Raw genomic sequence first — 26,999 nt, 5'->3', positions numbered from 1 at the left:
CTAATAAAAGTCACTAGAAGTCAATAAAATGCACTTTTTTGAACAGCTGGGAAACCACGTGAAAACACGGGACCGTGACACAACGCATTGTTATATAATCTCGTGTTTATACGGCTTCGGGATACAAAGTGTTAAAGTATTGCTAAAACCTGAAATACACGGTTTTTCTGGGCCATCAACTAAACTTTAAAGAACCATTTTTTATGATGTACTTTATTAAATCTCATAATGAATATTTTGCGAAATGGCATTTTTTAATTTAAAAAAATAAAGAATTGATACCAATAACGTATTTGATCATAAAAAAAATACACACTGGACGCGAACTAAGGAAGCGGCTGGGTAGGGGACGAATAGAGGTTTGTGGAAGAAATGCTAGTCCAAGACATTAAGGATTGTCTCCGTTATTTATTTATTTTTTAATTCATTGAAAAAACGAGTTTTTGAAAAAAAATACGATTATTTTTATAGTTGCCATGCAATAAAATGAGGAATTTTCGTCTGACCCTGAAACACCTTGTATAAAAAAATTATAACAAAAATATATTTATCTCTGAAAAATTCCCGGCGTTGAGTTTGAGCTAACGCGCTAACCATTATGCCACAAGGGGAACTAATGTCCGTTTGATTTATTTAAAAAATATTTTTAGCTGAAATTTTCCATCCAATCAAAAGTCCTCTGATTCTTTTTCACACACAGGACGTTAAAAACATTATTTTTCATTCCGCAATGCTTTAAAATCATACTTTTTGCAAATTTAGGAGATCTTTAGATAATAAATAATGTTGATATTGATAAATCGATACCTTGGACTGTAAGCTCATTTTCTTCGTCATCAGCAACAGTTGTTGCTTCAATGTCTTCTTCTTCTTCTTGGACGCTGGTGGCAGGTGGTCCGTACTGCAAGAATGGAGTTGTTGATTCTGTCGTTCCTAGCTCACCAGAGTACTGGATTTCCTCTTCGGTCACTTCTACGTCTGACCCAGTGTTCTGCTCTTCATCTTGTGTTCCTCCGAACTGATCAGGCAACTGGAAATAAGTTTTTTTTAATGTTTTAAGACTAGTCTTATGATCAATGAAGAAATTGGGAGTTTTGGATACAATTTAATTTTTGAATATAATCTAATGGGATAGTTTTAAAATAGCGAAGAAAAAAGGGAGATATATGAATTAACAATGGAACGTCATATTTGAAATATAAAGTATTAAAGTATTTTTAAAACAGTTACTCTTATCGTGAAATCTATTGGTCTAATGAAATCAAAATTTGGTAACAAAAATTAATATTCACGAAGCATTGCCAGCCAAACAACACGCGCGAGACGTAATGATTGACTAACACTTTTTTCGTTAAGTAGTAATTAAAAACTCAATCACTTACAGTGAAAAGCGATCTGATTATAAACATATTGTGATATTTGCTATTTGGACGACTCGTAGTAAAGCGGTTAGCGCGTATGCCTACCGTGCAAAATGCCCCGGGTTCGACTCCCGAAAACTTTGATCGAAAATTATTTCAACAATTTATTATATAAAAGAAACACAAGTGATCTTTAATCCACAAATTTGGAATATCCAGTGACCGGTTTCGAGACTAGACCAGTCTCGTGTTTTATTTATATCATAAATTACAATGAACTTCCATCAAGAATTTTCACTTACAAACTTAAATATTTCAACAATGTTTTGAGAATGTTTAAATTTTTTATTTATTTTTTTACATATTACAAAAAAAACGTACTCCTTATTTTTTGAGGTCAAGAGCCCCGTGTTGAGTTGGGAAACAAAAAAAATTGACTCATACATGTAATTAAATAATTTTATAAATAAAAATTATTATTAACATATTACAACAGAGATGAAGAACGTTTTAGAGAAGGTAATATTATAGAAGTCTAGGCATCAATCTCAATCTTTTTTACTATTATATCAAGTTGCATGGTAGTATTGACAAATACGCATTTTATATATACATATTTTTATTTCTTATTTTTTCGTGATAATATATGCTTGCTTGTTTATTAATTTAACTTAAAAATGTCTTTCTTGCTTACCGTAACACTTTATTTATTGTTTGCTTTACAGAATTTATTTCATAAGCTTATATCTTTGCATTTTTTGTTTATATGCTTACGGTTTTTTCTTGCATACCTTTGTTATTATTGTTTTTTTTTTTTACTTTGTAAAACTTTTTTTACTAATTTCACATATTTTTTCTGTACATTCTGTGTTTATTATTTAGTATGTTAGCATGTATTTTTTTTTTTTTTGTAAATGCCTTTTGGGCGTTAATGAACAAAATAAATAAATAAATAAATAATTATGTTCATGTTTATATGGTAGAATTGGCTCTGCACTATATAGCCATTTTACTGCAATAAAAGAAAATAATAATAATTATAATAATAAATAAAGGTTTCTGCTCTATAACTTCACAAACATCAACAGATGAAAGAATTCAAGGGTATAGATGTTCAAATATGGGCAGAATGGTGAATGTTACACAGTGTGTAAAGTGGCCACTTAAACCAAACAATGAAAGGTCATAAGCCCTCTAGATGCCTAGACGTTTATATTATTTTCTCTAAAATGTTTTTTATTTATTTAACTTTTTGTACATAATGTTATTTGTACATTGGCGGGCTTATTGCCAAATGGCAATTTCTTCCAACCAACCAATAAAATAAAAGTTTTATTTTTATAATTCAAGTTACAGAACATATTCAATAGAAAAAAAAAAAGATTAAAAAGTTAAAAATATATAAAAATAGAAATAAACGTATTTGTTTATAAATTACCTTAAATCAAAACTATTACTCAATGGGAAAAAGGAAAAAAGCAGAAAGAGGAAAAGGAAAGGAGGAGAGATTAAGGAAGAGAAAGGAGATGTTTCTTCAGACGTGATTTAAACAGAGATAATGTAGTAACATCTTTGATGGTGGATGGGAGATGATTCCACAGTCGAGCCGCATGGACACTGTATGAGTTAGAGAAGAAAGAGGAATTGTGTATGGGTATTAAGAGAGTGCCTTGAGAATGAGAACGAAGAGGTAAACCATGAATTGATAAGCGTTGAAATTTTTCACACAGGTATATAGGAGCGTTAGGACTATGAAGTACATTGAACAGAAGTGAGAGGGAAATGTTATTTATCTCTGTTGTAATATGTTAATATTAACAGCTCTCCAGGTAGTTAAATCCTGGCCCTTAATGCAAAAATTTGGACAAACTCAAAATATACTTAAAAAATTATTACATAAACATAATTTTCAATAAACATCTGGACAACACGCTTAACAGTACCATATACCAATATATGCAATGTTTCGCAGTAGTCTCCTGCAATGATCTCTTTCCTTAGACAAAATCCAAACTTGTACACTTTTCCAGAAAATGGTTTTCGTTTCGGCGAACTAAATATGTTCATCCGGGATATTGAACACCCTTGGGTCCCCAAACGAGAAATTTCTCTGAGCGAAAGTCGTGTGTTTTTTTGGCGTTTTTTGAAAGTAGGCTGAATGCTGTCGAAATGCGATCTCTCGGGCGAATGTCTGATAAAACTATGTACGATTATTGAACCACACGTTAACTACTGTAGTTGCATTTTATTTTTATCAAACAAAGAAAACATAGATAAACTAACTGTATTACAAAATAAAGCCTTTAGAATCATTTTAAAAAAAAGGATATACGAGGGTAAAGTCGATGGTAAATGAAATGAAATTATTAACATATAAGCAAAGAATATTTTACAATACAATGATATTTGTTCATAAAATTATAAACTCTAATAAAAAAACAGAATTTTGGAAAAAAAATGGATCGGAACCAGCATGAACACGATCACAATAATAGAGAAAAGAACAAAATTAGACTTCCATTTAGGAAAAAGGCCAAGTCACAAAACTCAATTTTATTTAAAGCAATTAAAAAGTAGTATTACGAAATGGAAAAAAATATTTATGAAGAAAAAAACATATCAAAATTTAAAATAATGGTCAAGGCATATGTGGTAAACAATTTATAAATTAAATATATTTGCAATGTTATTATTATAACACACATAACAATATGTATGATATGTGTGCCCTACTTTAAGATTTAAATAAATAAATAAATAGATGCACAAATGAGGAGATTCATACATTATGTGAGGCTGAGATAAGCACTATCGACAAAATCAAGAATGGAACTCTGCGTTGGTTTAGACAGGTAGAGCGAATGGACAGCGAAAGAACGGCTAAATTTTTGATGCGAATTTTGACGGATGCGGAAATAGAGGAAGACCGAGAACGACATGGCATGACCAAATCCAACAATATCTTTAAGATGGACATGTCAAAAATCGGAACAATCGGCGCGCGTGTATGAAAAGATGTGTAATGTAGAAGAAGCGATACCTGTATTTAAATATAGTGATAAGGCGTTCTATTCTCTTCGCTTACCCTTACGGGAAAACGGCATGATGGTTTGTTTGTTTGTTTGTATGTATCGTATTATCAGCGCTTTGAGTTCTGCTGATACGTCAGTTGACTTACCGTAAACCGGAAACTTTTCCTAACTCTCTTATCGTTGGTTTACTCGGAAGAACAAATGACGTCATGCAAATTATTTCATTTTTATTCAAACCATTCAAATGATTTTTTTCATAAATTTTCGAGAAAATTCGCAATAAAATTTGATGCCGGCCTCGCGATGTAGTGGTCAGCGCGTTTGCCTACCATGCAAGGGGTCTCGGGTTCGATTCTCGACATGGCACCTGAACCGTTAGACTGATCATCTTACTTTCATGTAACAAAAATGATCTATTGAAAAATGAGATATGCTGTGATTGGAGTACCAATGCAGTGCCCTATGCACCATCAGGTGCGGAAAGGTAATGAAATTTAATACTCCGATTTTTACCGTGCGTAATTTTACACTTTTAAATTTCCCTTAGGGCTGAACTTACTCATTGCCGTACATTTATAAGTTCCTCACTTAGAACGCTACTGGTTAGAGGCGCCTATACGTAGAAAAACCATTCTACGATTATTGACGACGAAGTTGGCTACAGATCACAGCAATACTTTTATCTTTCAAAACTTCGTATGTATCACTTGTCAGGAGCATACTTGAATACAATTCAAGTATCTGGAGCCCATTTTACGGAGTTCATTCGTTAAAACTTGAAAGAGTGCAGAGAAAATGTTTACGTTTTACCAACTACAAGCTATCTATTCCCGTTGAATCTTTAAACTATGACTTTTTAATGAAAACACTTGATTTGGAAAGTTTATCCAGAAGACGGAAACTGAGTGATTCAATGTTTCTCTTTAAGATAATAAATGGCATGTTGTCTCTCCTGACTTGCTAAACATGATTCAATTCCGAATACCTGTTAGGACTACTAGACATAATGTCCCATTTCGTATTGATATTGCTACTACTAATTATGCTATGAATTCACCCATTTCAATATTGTACAGTCTAGGGAACCAGATCAGTTGTATTGACATTTTTCACATTAGCCAAATGAAGTTTAAACTTGCTATTAAAGAAATAGTTTAGAATTTTGACTGATGTTTAAGTATTTACGTTCATTTATAAAAAAATAAAAATAAGTTTATAAATAAAAAAATTACAAATATATTTATGTACGACTAGTTATTTGTTTTTTAGATTTAAAATTAAAATTTTTACATTAAAAAAAAATAAATTAATATTTAATTTTTTAAAAGGTTTATTATTTTGTTTATTTTTATATTTTATTATTAAAAACGGTTGAGAACCCCTGAGCTCTTATCAGGAGACAGTAAGTATTATTCCTAGGGCATTCAAAATACATTGCAACAATACCAACAAATCAATGATTTATGATTTTTGCTATTTCGAATATACCGCGTTATCTTTATTTTTATTATTTTTCTACCCAAGTATGTTAAGTATTAAAATTTCAAAGTTATTATATAGAATATTTATAAAACAGCTGTGTAATATGTATAGATATATTGTTATTATATCGTTTCATAATTTTGTAATAGAACACTGTATGTTAATTGTATTTATGATTATGTTTATAAAAGACATTTGTGCCGTGTATACACTAATAAATAAATAAATGAATAAATACCACGGCCGTTGGTATTCGTGTCGAGAATTGCAAGCGCATACTGAAACCGTCCGTTACACGTTTGTTGTTAAACTAAAAACCAAACCAAAACTTGGAACTTTTTTGTTCTATGTAATAGAGTGAATAGGCAAACATATATTTTTTTTAAATTCTAAGTACAAAAATGAATGTACTTATTAGTAGCATTAAAATTATTTAAATTTGTAATTTTGAATTTCCGTAAAAGCAGCTTAGTGCATTAGGCATGCCCCTAATACGTCACAATTCGGTAAAACTTTGAACTGTGTTTGTGACCGTTTATTTTTTAATAGAAAATTGTCACCAATCTTGACCTCACAATTATCAAGTCCAAAAATGTCACTTTTTTATCTTTTTTTTTTAAATATATTTTTTTTTAAAGTTATATATGAAAACGTTTTTCCACATTATCCACATTGATTTTGAAAATACGATTAATTTTTCTAAATCCATTTCACATACTTTAATCAGTATTAGTATGTGATATTTCCCCATTATTACTCTGAGGTTCCTTTACTATAGAATACATCCATACATTTATGGTGTCATAGTATTTTCCTTCGAAGGTCACTTCACTTAATATTTCAATCACACCCATAATATTTAGCAAGGCGCTCTAAAAAGGACACCCAATTCGGGGCATTGCACCAGCAGCTCATTGTTATGGAAAATATGTCACTTGTTTACATCATTCGGCTTTGAAGATATGCAAAACCAATTTGTTAGGACGAATTTCGGAGCTTAATTAAATAGTACTCCTGTAGTGTGTTGTAAGCAACAACGGCAGTTGCAGACCTGAGATTGTTCGAAGAATAAAAATGGCCAAAGAAGCAATGAACCGTTTGGAGAAGATTTGGCGAGATCGAGGTATATCAATTAACACAAAAAAGCGGTTGATGGAAGCTATGGTATTTTCCGTTTTCCCAAATAGGGCTGAAACGTGGACAATGCATGTCTACGAGAGGAAGAGGATCGACGCATTCGAGATGTGGTGTTGGAGAAGGCTGCTGCGTGTGCCTTGGACAGCCAGAAGAACGAATGTATCGATACTGGAAGAGCTCCATATTACAACTCGTCTATCAGTGATGTGTTTGAAAAGGATACTCTCTTTTTTTAGACGTATCGCTAGACGTGAGCTAGGCAATCTAAAAAAGGCTGTAATGTCTGGCCGAGTTAAAGGTAGAAGAAGCCGGAGTAGAATCTCATATAGATGGACTGACCAAATAAAGGTGGCTACGGGGCTAAAATTTGATGGGTCAGTTCGTCGGGCTGAAGACAGACTGGAGTGGAACAGACTAATTAGAAGTGTTCATGGTGATCCTCAGCATTGAGGGACCGACTTGGAAGAAGTGTTGCTAAAAAATTCCTCTCATTTATTTGTTTATGCTTTATTAGAAATAAGAGGAATTGTAAGTGGGTACTAAGAGGGAGCTTTGAGAATTAGAACGAAGAGGTAAACCGTCAATTGATAGGCGTTGAAAATTTTCACTTACATAGAAGGATCGTTAGGACTCTGAAGTATAAAGAACAGAAGTGAGACGGCGTGATAGTCTCTCCGCTGTCTAATTTTGAGCCATTTCAACTGCCTGCGATAATCAAATAGGTGGTCATATTTTCTAAGACCAAAAATATACCTAATGCATATTTTGACGTTAAATCAGTCATGGAAACATCAGCGTAATCTAGAATGGGTATTAGTGAACCAAAAGGGGGAGTACTTACTCCACTTTTATTTTCTATTTTGATCAATCCAATAACAAAAAACCTCCAATGTTCGTTCATTTCATTTCGAACCCGTTGACATTGTTAAAACACATAAAATAATGTCACTAGCACTCAAGCGTATCTCTTCATGGACTTCTCATAAATCAAACAAAAACCCAAATTGTACTTGTTGGTAGCAAAAAAAACGTATTCAAAAGTGAATTTTTACACTTTTACTCTTTTCTAAATAGATGGTACAAAAATTTCATTAATTACTTCAGTCAAAAACTTTAATATTATCATTCATAAGCATTTAGGATAACACGATCAGGTTAATGAAGTTATTCGTAAACTTTATAGCAGTTTGCACTCACTTAAAAGATTACAGAATTTCTTGCCAATTGATGTGGAGCAAACATTAGTCCAGAGCTTACTTCTTCCACTCCTTGACTATGCGGATGTATGATATCCAGATGCTAACTCTGAATTATTTGATAAATGGGAACAATCGCAGAATGTTTGTTCACGTTTTATCTTTGATCTTCGTAAATTCGATCACATAACCGAATATCGCACGCAATAACACTGGCTCAGTATCAGGCATAGAAGAAACATTCACATTCTATCACTTCTTCACAATATTTGAAATAATCCCACTTCGCCTGTTTATCTGAGAGAGCTCTTCCAACCTTTATCACAACACGGACTATCTCTTCGTTCTAGTAACAAAAGAATTATTTTAATACCCTTTCATCGCTCTTATTTTATGCCTCCTCTTTCACAGTAGTAGCTGCTCAATTGTGAAATAGTCTACCCCCTAACTTCTTTATTTACATTTAAGTCAAGATTGAAATGTCACTATCTTAGTATTTAAGTTGTTCCTTTATATTTGTTCTTTCTGTCCTCTTTCTCAGAAAGAAAAGTTACGTATTGAATTTATTAAACATACATTAATGAATGTACATTGTTGTGTACATAAAACCTCCAAACATAGATTTTTCCAGTCTCCAAACTTTCAAAATTATGTTTTTGAGTTAGTGACTTTTGCTTGAATGGCGACGGTATTTGGCATTATTTACTTTTTTATTTAATTTATTATGGTTCACAAACAATATACAATAAATCGGATTATTTCATTTAATACACTTTTTCTTTCTTTACAGCCATTGGCGTTGAAAAACGTAGATAAAAACATGGCAAGAGAAATTGACGTTGCCCTAATCAACGGTAAGTTATAAAAGTGATTTACTTGTTATTATCTCTCATCAACTTTAGGGTGCGTTAAGAATGACTAGACAGTTGCCTCCGTTTTGATGCAACAAATCACGGACTGTGTATACTGCTAATGTCGTATTAAATAGACTTCATGAACTCGGCAATAATTATTCCCGCGTATCTGATATATTTAGTGTAGGGTATTTTTCCTATAGAACAAACCTACTGAACTTTTTCAAAGATAGTAAATGGTAATTATATTTATTTATTCATGCATTTCATAATATATATATACAGTTTTTTGTTCACTTTGCCTAGCTGTGTGAAACAGTACTTATGATTTTCTTGTTGTTTTACTTTTCGAATGTTTTATTATTTAAACTTTCTACTGAATATGATGTATAATTTTTAGGTTATTTTTTTTTTATAAATCTTTTGTATAAGGAAATTCATGTTTAAAAAAAAAAAAAAATATTAATCCAAAATGTAAATATTATAAATTTTTGTAAAAGGCAGATTTGCCGTTTATGTTTATAAAATAAAAAATAAAAGAAAATAAAAATAACATAAATAAGGGTGACTCAAAACTTGCTTTAATTTTTTTTAAATAAAACACACAATGCACTTGCATTTTTATGGTGTTTTGTTTTCAATGTAATATATGAACACGAAGGTTACGTGTGGAACACGAAGGTTACGTGTGGAACACGACATCTGACAAATACCGGCCTTGGCTTTGTTGGCAAACGTTCAGAAAATCGCGACCAAATTTTGACATAATTGTGAATGAATTCATCAATGACTTGTCGAATTTCCGTACTGAACTCCGGAATTGTGTGTGAATTATTTGCGGATATTTCAGGATAATATTAAGATGTGGAAGACGAACAAATGTTAAGAAAATGATTCAACTTCCAGATATCATGACAATTGATCAAAGAATCAAATTCAATGTTGCCAATGAAATAAACAAAATTATTAAAGGAATAGTTCCGAGGTATTTTCAAAATAAACTAAAAAATAATGAGTTCTTTCATAGAAACTATGCAACAAGAGGATCTAAAAATATAAGACTGGAAAAGAAATCAAAAGCAATGTCCCAGAACTGCCTTATGTACAAGGGAATACAACTATTTGAAGAAATGCCAGAAAGCATAAAAAATGAAATTAATGTAAATATATTTAAAATTAAATGTAAAAAGTGTATATGTGAAAAATATTAGGTAGTAAATAGTGTAAATAGTGAATATAATTAATGAAAATGTACATATGAAACAGTTAATATTATAAATTAGGATACTAAGTGTATAAAAGTGATAAATTATGTTAGAATAAGTATAGATATAAATATTGTGTTTTAAATATATATTAGACTATGTAATACATAGAACTAAATAAATAAATAATAAAAAATAAAAAAATACATGGACAAAACAATATTTCTTAAAGCTAAACTCTGAGAAATGCACCGTCCTACACATTGGCCCAAAAAATCCGAAAATAATATATGCCGTGGATGGAAATCAAGTGCAAGCAGAAACGTCACAAAAAGATCTCGGAGTTGTGATAACTTGCGATCTTAAATGGGAATCACACATTATCGAAATTGTCAAACGCACCAATTTCCTATTATACTTAAAAAGGAAAACATTCGCTCACATTACCCGAGATTTGTTTCCCAAAATTTATAAAACTCCAAAAGTATGTCTACCAAATCTGGAGTCCCTATTTAAAAAAAAAACCGAACAACCAAAATGGTAGATGAGGACCGCTTAAGGGAGCTTGGGTTAAGTTCGTTAGTGGTGACTCGATCTTAACTGAGCAATATAATGTACCCAAGTTGAAATCAATATTGACTATGAATGAAAACCGCCATCTCAGAGGTCATTCATTGAAACTCAACACTACCTCCTTTTCATTCAACCCCAGGAAGAACTTCCTGACAAACCGAGTTGTGGAGAAATGGAATGGCCTTCCCGAGAGAGTGATTAGTGCTAGTTCAGTGAATGTTAACTAGATGCACAGAGCCATGTATAATGTTTAATAACCATGTACACTTGATATACACGCATCAGCTTCATAACTGCTAAATTTTAATAATAATAATAAACTTTTCTTTTCAAAAACCTCCAAAGGAAAAGTTCAGAGGTCTCAGGTCACACGATTTTGGTGGCCAGTTGACTTCTCCTCGCCGCGAAATAAATCGTCCTGGAAATTTCGTCTGCCACAGCATTATTTCTGCCGCAGTACGGCAGGTTGCACCATCTTGTTGAAACCGAATGTCATCAACATCGATTTCATCCGACGGGCCACACATCGTTAGTTATCATATCGCGATAACAACGGCCATTGCTGGTTGCATTCTAATAAAAATACAGGCCAGTGATTCCACTAGTAAAAAATCCACACCACCCCTTCACACGTGGTGGGTGCATAGGCTGCTGATAGATCACTCGTGGGTTTTCGGTCCCACAAATTCACCAGTTCTGTTTTAATTTATATATTTTTTTTTATGTATAAATTTTTTAGACCCAGGTATTTAGTAGCCTTACGTGTCATGTACAAGGCTAAGGTACTCGGAAAAAATCGTAATTATTTATCTTGAAAATGGGATGTTTGATCACTGATTTTAGTTTATTACTTTTATGAGTCCTATCACCATTGTTGCAAAGTTTAAGAACAATAGCGCGTGATAATTACTTTAAACGACAATATTAATATATATTAAGGATATTCTATCTTTTCTGCATTCTGCTTCAAGATTAAGGCGTTGTTAATTGAAATTTGGACACTGAAATAACAGAATTCTGTGGAAAAATATCATCTTATGGACATTAGTCATCATTCCTTCATTTAAACCTATGTAGGTAACTTCTCATAGCTCCGTGTCCGGTAAAAATTTGGGTCGTTTTGAAAGTAATTTGATGATGATGAAGATAAGTAATTTTACCTGTAGAAGAAACGCGGTAATGATCCTCCCAAAGCTGCTGCGTATTTTGTTTTATACAGCGTTTAGCAAAGCTAAGGGGAAGTTCTGAGAAGAAAGGTGCCGTTCTTTTACAAATTGCGGCTCTTGCTCGTTCATCTGCTCTATCATTTCCTACGTCAGATCTGTTAATAGACGTACCCATCAAGTTAAAAATGCGTATAAGTAAACAGTTTCAAATTTGTTCATTAAATTCTCCACAGCGGCTCAAGATGGTGCATAACGATGACCTTAAAATGTGCGACATTTACGAACCGTCTCAAAAAAATGCTCACCATTTTGATAGAGAGTTTTTACAATTTCAATGCGTTTCTTCACATAAAAACGCTGCATGACTTGACTCCAAACTTTGCTTATGATAACTGCAAAATATCTGCGTTTCATGTTTGACACCGCGAATATTATTTTTAAAAACTCCTACACTCCCACACTACCAGAAGTCAAACTAGAGGATGGGTCAAGAGGTCTACAACAAACTCTTAATTCAGGCAAAGAAATTTCAGGTTTCTGAGTCCCAAAATATTAAATATGTTACCCAAACATTGCAAAACCATGACCCGGATTCAATTTAATAAATTTGTAAAAATTCGTTACTGGGTTTAGGTCGAAAAAAATTGGAAAATTTACTCAAAAACATTCTTACTTAATAAATGGTATAAATTAATTTTGTGTAACTGTATAGTGTATTAACTAGTAAGTAGCAATATTATTGTTTATCCTGCATAAAAATGTCTGCCTTAAAACAGGTTGTACCTAGTTAGGCAGACTAGACATGATCCAGAGAAATCTATTACCTAACTGTGTATGTGGTAGATAAAGTAATTGTTATTTTTGTTAATGAACCACGATTAGTATTATTATAATTAATTCAAGTTGAGACACTCAATATACACTTTATATTCAAAAAAATTCCAGAACATATTTTTTAAATTAATTTTAAATTTATCAATGCTTTCCATTTCTTTTATTTGTACAGCTTCAATCTCTTGTAAAATGAGTTTAGAGAATCTGTTTTTCACCTTATTGGTAATCTTATCTTTTTTTATCCTTGGTTTCATATGTATGACATTGTTGGTTAAGTTTGATTATATTTTTTAATTTGCCTATGTATAAAAACTGCTACATTATATTTTATTTGTTGCTTTACTGTGAGCGAGCCATTTTTTTGTGCGTTCTTTCTACAATAGAATACATATTTCTTTTGAGTATACTCCTAATCGCCTTATTTTGAAAAGAAAAAACTATTTTCATAATTCCCCCGTTATACCGTAAAAAATAACGAAAGAACAGTATTTTTTGTGTGAAAATATGATTGTTTTATAAATAATAACACTTCAGTATACAGTGATGTAAATGAAATTGTATTGTAGTATTTGCGTGTTGTTGCAGTGTGTGTCTTGACAAAGAGACGGCGTCTTGAAACCGGTAGTTATTTACTAATATTAGTCAAAATGTTGCACCAACAAAGTTAATGCGTAAAACATAAAAAAACTTATCGATATTTGACAATGGAATATTATTTTTTTCTTTATTGAGCCAAACCGATGCGATGGGAAGAACCCTGGTCGAAGCGAGTATTTTCACTACAGATTACAAATAAATAGTGTCATTAAAATGTTTACCTCTTGCGACTCCTGGGTCCTTGTTGGGAGCTCAAAGGAGGGCCCCTTAGGCTTCCATCCGCTGGGGGCGTATGGCCCGCTTTGGGCTTGTGGGGCCCCGAAAGCCTGTAGCGAACAGGATAACAGAAATACAGCCAGGATAATCTGAAAACAATATTAATAATTTTTTATTTTACACGTCTGAATACATAATAATTTACTTATGAAAAATATAGAACATGGATCTAAATGAAGGGTAGAGGATATAAAAAATAATTATATCTGACGGCAGTTCACGTGATCTACACTTCTGTTTAATAAAATTTGATGTAATGGCTCCACATTGCAAGATAATTGAACAATAAAAAATGCACACAAGGAATAAAGTTTGTCAGTTAAATACTGGAAATAAAGCAATAGCTTGCCCACCACATACCACAAACCGCATTTGAGGACATAACGACGCTTCAGTTCGTTTTTGTCTAACAGAAAAAACACAAGTCTGCAGAAATGGAGCTTTAAAGTTTTTATTACGAAATAAGAATAAATAATGACCACAACTTAAGACAAAATTTATTTAAAAACCCCTCAAACAATTTTTCATAAACTTTTTTTTCATTTCAATTTTATAAATTAAGGCTTTCTCAGAACGCCTGTACACTAAACTCAATCTTGTTAAAAATGGTCTGTTGTACAAAAACAAACTAAATCTACGATAATTCTCCTTTGTGGTGCCCACACACATAGAAAAATTGCTCGTTTTCGAACAAGAAAAGCAGCCCAAAGAAGCTCTCTGTAATATGTAAGCCTTAGCATCTTTGTGCTGAAAGAAGGTAATCCAGAAGTACATAATATGCATCGCATTGGATTTAGAAATGAGGGAAGTGAATTTTTCACTGACTGGGATGAAACTGATTGGACATGATCAATTCGCCGAAATGATAACAATTTTTTTTAAAAACCTTGAAATTCTTTTAAAAAGCCACCAAATCTTTATATCCAAAAGGACCTATAACAGGGCTGCGGATAGTAGCGAGAAGCTCTATTCGGTAATGAAGAGAGGGAAAGGGACAAGACCACAGGTGTTCAGAAGACTGATTAGGATATACGCAGCGGCACGAAGGGGAATTGACAATATTAAAAACAAATAATTTGTTATTAAATTTACCATGACCTGATAAATAACTGCGTAGTCCAGTGATCAGGAATAACCCAAGAAGGTTTTAAGCGCTGACGGATTGAAGGAGAAAAAAAAACATTTAACCTTTCCTGGAGGGGAAGATTCCATTGCAATTGCCAAGCTTTAAGAAGATTATTTAAAAACTTTTTTTTTAAATATCCGATTGAGACATTTCTTCGTTTCCACCAATAAAAAAAGAACGCTTTCTTTTTAAGTCAAAATTCGCGAATGGTCGCTGGATCTCCAGATTCAAAGGGGAGAAGCCCAAAAAATAACGAGATAATTTAATATGAATGAAAACCATTTAAGATGACATAATACAGTAAAGGCAATTAACATAAAGCCGGTTCCTTTATATTAGAGGTCCCCAAATTTTTTGTCTCGTAGACCCCCTGCTTTTTAAATATATTTTTTTTAGAAATTCATCTTCTTTCAATATGCTTTTGAAGCTAACGCAAAGCGTCACACATTTTCATAGGGTTAACTGTGCAGAGGGAAAATATGTTAAGTTTATAGTTGTATTCATTTCCTTATTATGAGATTTTGTCTGCAAGATTATTTAAGTTTATTTTGCTTATTATGTTTACGATAAAAATTAAGTTTATTAAAATAATTACGTTTTTATTTTCTTAAATAACTAATTTCAGACATATTTCATTATATTTATTATAAATGTTTCCCTCGGCACGGGGCCTCAGTGGGGGAACATTATTCGGTATAAAAAAAAAATACAAAACTGTAAAAATATAAATAAATAAATAAAATAAATTACTAAAAACGCCACAAAATCAAGTAATATTTTTACATAAGACAAATACAAAAAAACAAAATTTTTAAAGAGGGATAAGCCTTATATGCTTTAAAAGCGAAATTTCAATATTTGCCTTCAATTAGATTTTTTTTATTCATATAAAGATACATAATACAAAAAAACGCATCCCTAACTCTATGAGGCCAAGAGCCCTGTGTTAAGTTGGGATACAACAAAATAGAAAGTGGAAGCATGCATATTATTAAATAATTCTACAAATAAAAATTATTACATTAACAAAAATTTCAATAAACATCTAGACATCATACTTAATAGGAATATAAATTTATGAAATATTTTTTAGCAGCCACCTGCAATGGTTTCTTCCCTTGGACAAAAACCAAACTTGTACACTTCTCCTGAAAATGGCTTTCGTTTTAAAGAACTTAATATGTTCATCAAAGACATTGGACCCTCTTGGAGTTGAGTCAAGTCTAACCGTAAATCTCATATTATTAGGAAATTTGTGTCTATTTTTTAAAAATACTAGGCAAGTACCTTTAAGGATAGTATCTGTGTTAGGTGCATTATAAAAATTACTTTAAAATTTTGGTGACAAGCCGCCTTAATGTCTGAATACAATCCACCCTCGTGGACCCCAAATTTTTTTATCTCTGCTATAGACCCCTTGTCGGTCGTTATGGACCCCAGGAGGTTAATCTATAGTACTTTGTGATTGACTGCTTTATATTTATAAGTAAATTTTAATGTCGAAGAGGTTTTAAAACTTTCAAATGTCGTTGGTCAAAACTGCCTTTATTGAAATTTATTTATTTAAAACATTAAGTACCAAGAATAAGTACTTTCGCGGATTTATTGCTTAAAGCAATATCTCCCAGCCAACCAAAAAATAGACTGGTCAATACAAAAGACTAGTCAAAATTTGGTACAAAAAAACATAACTATACACGGTTTTTCAGGGCCAGACCGCGTAACTTCGGAGAAATATTACTCCAGCTTTAAAAAAAAACTGAGGAATTTTTAGTCAGAAGTCCACTCGGCGGACATGACGTGTGACGTATAAGTGATGTGTCGCCAACCGCGGGCCGTTTTCTGTGTGCTCGATTTTAAACCCAAAAAGAATGAATGAAAACTATTTAAAGTATTGATAGTCGTATCAATAGAATTGTAAAAATCTGCGGTAAATATTTTATATATTTTTGACGTTATTCCCGATTTGTGAAAATACTCTTATTAAAAATAAAAACACAAAAACAAGTCTGCAAACGAATTCCAAACAAACAAACGACAAAAGATTTTTATTGAGACGAATCTTTGATGAAACGCACCCCAAATCTGAAAATTTTGTATAAAGCTCTCTTGAGTATCCAGCCTACCTAAACCAAAGCAGTTCTTGTATGATTTTTAAATTTTTTAAAGAGACTATATACAGCTTTAAGCAATTTATTGTCTTATTTAAACTTGTTGCGAATTTTCAGCTACTGAAAATGAAAAAAAAGTTGCACTTTTGCAGTTGGATGGGTGTTATGCAAAAATGTGGTTTTTCCCTTTCCGCACCTAATGGTGCATAGGGCACTTCACTGGTATACCAATCGCAGTGTATCTTCTGTTTCGTTACGTGAAGGTAAGATGATCAGTTTACGCTTCAGGTGCCAGTCTAAGGACTATTTAAATATTTCCAATATAAATATAAATATAACCATTTCGGAAAACGGACCCGAGACCTCTTGCATGGTAAGCTAGCGCGCTGACCGCAGGCTGTCATTATTATTGTTACGAAAAGTATCACCTTTGCAATAACAGTAGCGCAAAAATGTTTCAAACAACACTAATTCCCAAAAAAGATATGTTTTTATTAACCTCTAATTTTAATCTTTTTTTAGGAGTAAAATTATAAATATAATATTTATGTATTTATTAAAAGAAAACAGTCATAACAAAATATTAAAACAATATTACAACAAAAAAAAATATTTACAAATACACCAAAATTATAGGCTAATTTTAGTTTTTTTATACATTACTAAATACAATGTCAAAAGAAAGCGTACCTGTAAAAAGCCACTCCGCATCATTCCACACGTAAAAAAAATATCAAATATTTTATATTTTACAACATTTTGAATTTGTCCGAACGTTTGTAGACAAACTACTGGATTTCACCCCCTAAGATGTCATTAAGATTAGCACATTACAACAGATATGAAAAACATTTTTTAAAAAAGGGGAATATGGAAGTCAAGGCATTTACAAAGCTTATGACCTGTCATTAGTTTAAATGACCACTTTACACACTGTGTAACATTTACCATTTTCTTAACAATTTTTTAAAAAATCGTCTAAAAAATTAACAAATTCGAGATACGCCATTTTAAAAAATGGACGATGAAATGTTCTTCATCTTTGTTGAAATTTGTGAGAATATATTTTTTGTGAAAAATTTATTTAAAAATTACTGAACTGCATTTATTCTCAAGCTAAGTATCTACTGCCCGTTGTATTACTGTAATCTGTAGCTAACTTCATGGCCAATAGTCTTAGAATGGTTTTTCACCGTATGGGCAACTCTATTAGGTTAAAACTAAGAGTTTTACGCCTTGTTTAATTTATTATTTTATTTTATTTATTTATTTAGATAAACGCCCAATGGGCATTTTATGTACACATTTATACATGGAAAATTATTATTAAAAAATTTATAAAGACTCAATGGTTTATAGTAGACTCTGTGGGAGTGGAAGCGGGAGAGATGTTTATAATTGAATTTGATTCAGTGATCGTTTGAAAAAAGACAACTTGTTATCAAAGAAATCAAGACTGGTATATTTGTTGGCATACCTAAGGAATTCTGGGAATGAAAACCATAGTTAGTTCTATGGTTATTGGTATGAAAGAGTAAGTTTTGTCTACCATTTTGAATACCATTATTTTATTGCCCTTGCTTGTCTTTGCTACATAGTTTTATGTTGTTTTTGTTCAGTGTTTTGTTTATGTATGTTCCTTCATTTAACTGTTGTTATTGGCTTAGGCCGCATATTTATTTATTTTATCAACATAAACGGCAAATTTGCCTTTTACAAAAATTTATAATACTAACATATTTGAATTTTTTTTTTTAACATATAAATTTTCTCATTCCCAAGAGGTTTCTAGTTAGGATATTCAATTTTATTGAGTTAATTAATACATATGTTGGATGTATTTAATATTTGGACCGTGTTATTTCAAAATCGTGTAAAATAAGGTTCCAGTGAATTTATGACAAAAGAGCTGTATTATTCGACAAAATTTAATAGATATTACGAATTTCTAAATAAAACCCTATGGAAAATACTGTTACAAAGGTCTTATGTAATTTTCACTTTGGACTTTTCACTAAAATGACGTTATTTTTTTGTTTAATTTGCAAGTTTCTTTACCTTCATTTTGTCCAAAATATTTGTCACCGCACAGAGGGATGTTACACAACGTCAGGTGGTCAACTAGTGATGGCACTGTGCCGGTGACAAATCTTTATATACTCGGTTACGCCGTGACGAGATTTGACAATTACTGCGGGCAGGTGTATGGTGACCAGCTTGAAGGACAATTCGCTACCGAAAATTAAGCATTGCCAGTTAGAAATAATTACGCTAATTAAAGAAATGCATAAATGCTCGATATTTCAAGACGAAGGATATTTCGTGGTTGAACGTGGACTTAGGGATTCGACGTCTCGGGTTCGCTCCACGAATTCGTTACCAGGGGTGAACCGTGTATAGAAGTGATTATGCGCAGCTTACCATTATAACTATAACAATATTTTACTGTAACTTTATTTATAGAAAAACAAATAAATAATTATAATTTATTTTAAATCATTTCCAGTGTTTGTATTTTTATCCTAATATAAATATAAATAGTGAGCCAAGAAACTAGCCGATTATTCCAGCTTATTTTTTCACACAAATAAGTATACTATATTTCTTTCTTTCTCCTAGATTAAACTTGCTGATTACACAAATTATTTGAAGATTCTTGATTTGGAAAACAGTATTTCAAACATGATTTCTTAAGGACTATTTTTCTTTGAGATGGTACTTTTGACATAAGACCATAATTACTTTCATGCGTCATATTGCAGGACGTAAAGCGCTCTACGCGGCCGTTTTTAGCACTATTAATTACTAGAACAATTTAGCCAGTTGACATTTCAATTGAATACCTAATATCGACTGAATTCATAGTGGTATTTTTTATTTATTTTTTAATGAATTATGTTGATTTTTATTTATTTCTTTTCTTTTATTTAGGGAACATACAGAACAGTTACAAAGTAATGGATAATATATCTATATAATATAATATATCACAAAGTTACATCGTTTGAGTTGATTTCATGGATGAGAGTTGTTGTATCACACAGAACCACAGAAAAATATCAATTTATAGTAAATATTACTTACATTACATTATGTACCTAGTATGTAGGTACAAATATATATTTTTTTATAGCTTACCTGTAAATAAAATCACCATTCGCCACTATTCGTTACATATCAAAGTACTTAAAACACCATCAGTGCCTTGATTATGATCGCTAAATTCATCTGTATATATCGAGACGGTATACTTAACTTCTGTACTATCTGTATCTTACCTCGGTATGTTCTACCTACTTGTCATATCGACATCATATGATCGAAACTAGCCAATGGGATGACCGCAAACAATTAGTCCGCGTTCCTTACGTCAATAACATTAAAAATAATTCTCATTTACATTTTAAAAAAAGGTTTCTGTAATAAAAGTGCTCACTTCAAAGCGATTTTAATCTCCAATAAATCCAAATTCAAGCAAAAAATGCTCGCTTAAACATAAATTTTGCAAGACTTTTGGAAATCACCTAGACGGTACGCTTAACGATCGTCTGTGTGTATCTGTCGATCGACTACTAAGCCGGCTCCGATAACTTCTCGATACATACACTCGGAAAGAAAGTAAAACGGATTGAAAAAATACAATAACTAAATTATTTTTTTGGAGTGGTAACTTTCTGATGCATATAATCTGTGTCTGACACCTAGATACACTTATTTCTTAATCGGAAAGAACCAAGCGACATTATTTTCACATCTAGGCGTTCGTTTTATTAAAGTGACAGTTATATCGAAATTTAATATGACTTCAAAACTTACTTATTTCTCTCTCATATTTTTAATAGGCTTTTAAGAAAAAAAAGTGTAAACCTCAAAACGATTAAAAATTTTAATAAATCATAATTAAAGGAAAAATTGCTCGGTTGGTTCAACTATCACGTCATACTAAAGCTATGTCATTTTGAGCGTAGATATGTGTACCGTGACGTACGCTTCCCCTTGATTCATATTGATGTACCAACCTAAAACTTGAAGGTGGGGGGTCGGTGGTATATCTTTATAATCGCTTAAGATGGAATTTATCTTCAACTATACCGCCAAGGTGAAGGTATAACGTCTTTATCTTCCCATCATAATCGAGGCCCAGGAAGTGATAAATATATCTGTACCTTAGAGGATAAGACACGGGAGTACACTTTTTGTTGTTTTGAAGTTAAAATTGCAGAAATTATCGCAATGAGCTAGTTTTTACGCGAATAAAATACCAAAGTCTACTTTCGTTGTAAAAATGCTTTTTTAATTTGAAGTAAAAATCTCAAGTCCACTTTGTTTTAATGCAAAAAACATCATGTATATGACGGCGCCAATGCCAATTACAATTTACTGTCCAATTGTTTTTTTTATAATAGGGTTTCAGACATAAATCTTTGAATAAAAATAATTGATTACTTCAAATCCATTAAGACAACATAAATAGTAATATTTCTACGTCACAAAACGTAAATACGCGACTTAGAACAACTGGTAACATCTTGATACCAAAATTAAAAACAACTACAGCACAACATTAGTATATTTATGAAGTAATATTTTTGTTTAATGTGATGAACAACGGAAATAAAAAGTGCAGTCAAGAAGACAACATATTTAAGAGAAATATAAAGTTATATTTATAATTATTTTTTGTGTGGCACTGATTCAAAACACCATTTGTTGTTATTTTATTTTGAATTTATGTGTTGTTTTAAAAATATTGATAATTAAAAATATAATAAACTAATTATTAAACGTCACTCCCCATTATGCACACAAAAATATATTTTTTTTATTTTACGTTATGGGAAACGTATTAACTATCAGTTGCAGAATTGCAGTTAAAACTTAACTAAATAATAAAAGTGAGGTCACATTATTTTTTAGTATTTATTATAGTTTATAATGGAAAAAATATGATTAAATAACTAAATACATTACTGTTATCATAGAATTCATTTCGTGGGAACAAAAATTCTTTATTTATTATATGCACGGTTTTTCTGGGCCAGCCCACGAAACTCCCAAGGAACGGTTTTATGGTAAGCTTTAAAAAAATTCCAACGTGATAAAACATATGTACAAGAAACTGAACAAAAAGAACATAAAACTATGTAGCAAAGACAAACAAGGACAATGAAATAATGATACACAATATATTCATAAACACGATAAACATATAAGACTTCGAGCTAACTATGCCAATCCGTTTTCATTCCACAGATTTTAGTGACGGCGAGATTTACAAAAAGCCGGAAGATCTATCCCAAAGAATTCCAAGTTGTATGACAAATTGACTAATCTACACATTCTGGACATTGGGGAATAAAAACAAAAATAGCTCTCAGAAGATTGAATAAATTGCAGATTTTGACATCTCGTCGCTTCTGTTCGTTTTTATCCAACAGACCAAAGCAAAAATCAGCAGAAATAGAGCTTTAAAGTTTTTTTACGAAAAGGGCTTAAATTATTACCAGAAATTTTGTTTTAAAAACCCCATAAAAAATTTTTTTTAAATATTTTGTTCTGGACTTATTTGTGTTTTTTTTTTTTTTTTTAATAGTATCATTGTTAACATATTACAACAGAGATAAATAACATTTAAGAGAAGGTAATATAGAAGTTCAGGCAACTACAGGGCTTATGACCTGTCAATGGCTGGTTTAAGTGGCCACTTTACACACTGTGTAACATTCACCATTCTGTCCATATTTGAACATCTATATTCCTTCAATTCTTTCATATGTTGATGTTTGTGAAGTTAAAGAGCTGAAACATTTATTTATGCGGGTGAGATTCATCAAATTGAATTATTTCAAAGTGTAAAGTGGCCACTTAAACCAGCCATTGACAGGTCATAGGCCCTGTAGATGCCTGGACTTCTATATTACCTTTTCTTAAATGTTCTTCATCTCTGTTGTAATATGTTAATATAAACGGCTTCCCAGGGAGTTGAATCCAGTCCTTGTCTACAAAAATTTGGACAAACTCAAAATATTGTTAGTATCATTTTTTTATTATATTTTCTGTTAAACATGTTGTCCAGATGTTTATTGAAATAAATATTTACATGAGAATTTGTATTTTTTTTTATATATTTTTTTTAAAATTATTTATTCACACTCTTTATCAAAAAACAATACCTATACATACCCCGTTCCAAGCTAGGCAATTACATTTTTATATATTATAATAGTTAACAAATTAATATAGAGCACAGACAAACAAAATATAATCTTATTCGCATACACATTTTGATTCATATACATACAGACATACACACATATACACACATGTATATTTAAATATACACATATATATACACATGTACATACACACACACGTACATACACCCATGCGCATACACATACATACATTCATAAAAACATAGACAATTTATTTATGCGAAACTTCATGGTTGATTTTTCATTTTTTTCATTTTTTATTAATGTACTTTTGTACATGCTTCCACTTTCCATTATGGTGTATCCCAACTCAACTCAGGACTCTTGGCCTCATTGAGTTAAGATACGTTATTATTGTTTTTTGTAATATATTAGTATTTGTATGAATAAATAAATAAATTCATAGAATAGCTTTATTTTTCTGTTTTTTTTATGTTTTATGATAATTTTCTGTTTTTTCATTTGAACCAATGAAAAATTGTCGTTTTCAAAAACGCGCTGATGAAGTTTATTTGAATTTTATTCAGGCGTGATCTAGATTTTGCTAATTTTGCTAACGGCGTTTTATAATAATAATTCATATCGGTAAAAATTGCTTTTTTTTTAAATTTGTTATTTTATCATTTAAAGTAACAGCTTTAACACTCAAATAATTATAAAAAGTAGATTGGATAGTAAAAAAAAAATTGAATTCCTTATTCGGGATTCAGACAATTTATGTAAATAATTTAAAGGTCGTTTGAAAACCCCTTAAATTAGGCGTTTCTATTGTTAAATCTGACAAGTTCATTAAAATGAAAATTAAATCAAATGAACAAAAAATATATTTCCCTCAAGTTTAATGAAAATATTAGAATATTATTATTTACAGTCGAAACAAGTTAAAGGTCACAGGTCACGAGGCATAAGATGCACCTGAGTACAGCCGAACGTAATCTGACATATCCGGACCGCAGGTTTTGACTGAGCCTAAGTTTCGGTCAATTTTGGGCTGAAGCCGAAACCGCGACTGAAACGCGTTCTGTTGGCCGAACACTCACGACATTTTAACGAGCTTCTTGCAACAAACGGGTGATTTTAGTCGCATTCCGGGAGTCGGGAGATTTAAAAACTTGGCAATGTATTTTCTGAAGAATCACAGATAGGGAAATAAGACGGTTTTTTTTATACGTTTTTAAAATAATAAGGATTTTTGAAATACTGTCCATTAAAAAAAAATATGCTAAGTGCTTATTAGTAGCATAAAAAATATTTTCGAATTTGTAACTTTGAATTCCCGCAAAAACTGTTTTTGGATTGACCACGCCTCTAATACGTCACAATTAATGTTAATTTTTAACTTTGTTCCAAAACGCAGAAATTTTTATGCAACATCGTCATGAATCTTGACGTCACAATTATCAATGCCAAATATGTCGCGTTTTTCTAATGACGTTTTTTTATGATTTATTTCTTAAAGTGTTGTATGAAAACATTTCTCATCAATTTCCATATTAATTTTTAAAATATAATGAATTATTTTAAAGCCATTACATATATTTTTATCGAAATTTATAGTATTTGATACTTCCCTATTCTGGGAAGGTTGGCAACTCTAGAACGTAGGGCCTGCGTATGGATGTAAAATTACGTAATTTTACCAAAAGTCGCGGTAAAATACTGTAATTTACCGTAATTTACGGTATTTTACGGTAATTTTCGGTAAGAAATGAATTTGACGTATTAATTTTTATTTTTTAAAGATATTAAAAAGTACATACCGAATGACCTTGAACGTCCTATACTTTTAATAAACCTCGACAACCACCCGATGGATCTAAACCTGGTTGTTGCAGTCATGTAAAGTGTCCCAAAACAAAGCTACTCGTATTTGTAATATCTTTGAAAAATAAAAATTAGTACGTCAAATTAGTTTCTTACCGAAAAATACCGTAAAATACCTAAAAACACCGCATTTCACTAAAATCTGGTCAAATTCCCGTAAAATACCGCGGTATTTTTACTGCCTTGCATCTCTAGGCCTGCGATGCCTTCTTAACACAGCGATTCCCAACCTTTTACCATGCGCGCCTCCCTAACTGTCTCCTAAAATCACTACACAACCCCCTCTTAATCATTCTCAATTTTAAGTGAATTAAATAAACGATCAAAACAGTAATGGGTTCAAAACCGATTTAAAAACAGTGTTTTTTTTTAAATGAAATGACAGATAAATAATTAACTAACAATAGTTATAATTAGTGAGAGCACTGGGGCAGCACTTTATTAACTTTTAAAAGACTGTGCTACAAAATTCCTTTACACACGGTTGTGTAACATCGTGTTTTTTTTTTTTTAATATTTGCGTTCTTATTTTATACCCAAATATTTCATTTTGGGGGCCTTTTTTAACGAGTTGTAAATAACTCACAATTAGAAAATGGGAATCAAGTTGGGGTAGAGTAGGATTCGAACCACAGACCTTTGGTCCGTGAGTCCAAAACACTAGCCACGAAACCACAACCTGATTCTAAAAATTTCATGTTACTTCAAGCAAAAGAAATAATATTCTGAAGTTTTTACATTTAAAAAAAAACATGTACATACTGTTAAACATTTTTTTTCCCTAATTTACAATTTTTTTTTATAAAGAAATATTTGCGTTCTTATTATTTACCCAAATATTTAATTTTGAGGGCCATTTTCAACGAGTTGTAAATAGCTCATTATTAAAAAATGGGAATCAAGTTGGGGTAGAGGAGGATTCAAACCACGGACCTCTGGTCCGTGAGTCCGAGTGTACCTGTTGTAGCACAATAAATTAAAAATCATAAATACGCTGGTCATATAACTACCGTGTACTCCCACTTAGTATCAAAAACCGACTAATTGAACGAATTTCTTCTTTTGTTTTTATCTATTTCACACAAACACCAGCCACCGAACAGCGTCTTCGTCTTCCTTCTTATAATTTGTATTATCTTGCATTTTCCCATACAGTAAAACAGATTTATTGTGGTTTTGGCATCATCTTCATTCGTATAATTATTCTTCGCATAGCAAGGATAAATATTTTAAATTTGTTGCAACATAGAAGAAAAACATTTGAAAAATTTAAATATGTTATGTTAGTTTGTAATTAACCCTGAAGAAGGCAAAGTATTGCTAAAACTTATCGGTTGTCAAATTTTAAAAATATAATTGGTACATAAAAACAAAGTGATTTTATTTTAATATATTAAATAATAATGTTCCACAAAGTAAGCGCACATTCAAACGGTTGTTTAAATTTGATTATTCATTATTTTCACAAAAGTGTTATTAATTTGTTTTCTTATTTCTTTGCTTGGCTGCTTTTTGCATAACTACGTTCAATTTAACTTGACACCGCAAACTGAGAATTCCTTATTGATTTGGTGAATCATAATAGTAAAAATAACTTTTTTTTACATTTTGAAAGTAATAAAAGCCTCTGAAATACTATCCGGTAAAAAAAAAATTTTTTGCCAATTATTAGTAGCATAAAAAATATTTTTAAATTTGTAATTTTGAAATCCCGCAAAAACGACCATTCTATTGTCCGCGCCTCTAATACGTCATGATTTATTTTATTTGTTCCTGGCCATTGAAATTTGTTTATAACATTATAAAAAAATTATGACGTCACAACAACCAAGACCAAAGTAGGGAACAAAATGCCGAACACTCCTCTAGTGGAACGGAAGGCCTGTTAACTACTGCCAACAGGCCGGCTTCTCCTGAAGAGTTTTAAGTGGTTTCCTCTCCACGTGAGCAAATGCTGAGAAGTTCCTGATTAGCCCACATTAATATATCCCTCCTGATCCCAATAGTTTA

At 31.5% G+C, this 26,999-nt stretch overlaps 1 protein-coding gene across 1 annotated transcript in view; it reads right to left on the bottom strand.

The window, feature by feature from the left end:
* The window catches only part of LOC148271799 (uncharacterized), a 28,718-nt gene extending 9,651 nt beyond the window's left edge, over positions 1-19,067 (bottom strand). Inside the window, exons 1-3 of the mRNA XM_088240915.1 lie at positions 19,009-19,067; positions 13,659-13,802; positions 808-1,030 (exon numbers count right to left, since the gene is read on the bottom strand). Coding sequence (XP_088097041.1) covers positions 808-1,030; positions 13,659-13,802; positions 19,009-19,014 — 373 coding nt within the window. The 5' untranslated portion in view covers positions 19,015-19,067. The remainder of the gene's footprint in view (positions 1-807; positions 1,031-13,658; positions 13,803-19,008) is intronic.
* Between the last annotated feature and the right edge of the window lie 7,932 nt (positions 19,068-26,999).

Source organism: Micrasema longulum, unplaced genomic scaffold (genome assembly GCF_059751315.1).
Source record: "Micrasema longulum isolate JH-2025_06_02 unplaced genomic scaffold, ASM5975131v1 h1tg002640l, whole genome shotgun sequence".
NCBI lineage: Eukaryota > Metazoa > Arthropoda > Insecta > Trichoptera > Brachycentridae > Micrasema > Micrasema longulum.
Note: the sequence above shows the minus strand (reverse complement) of the source record. Positions and strands in the feature narration are given on the sequence as shown.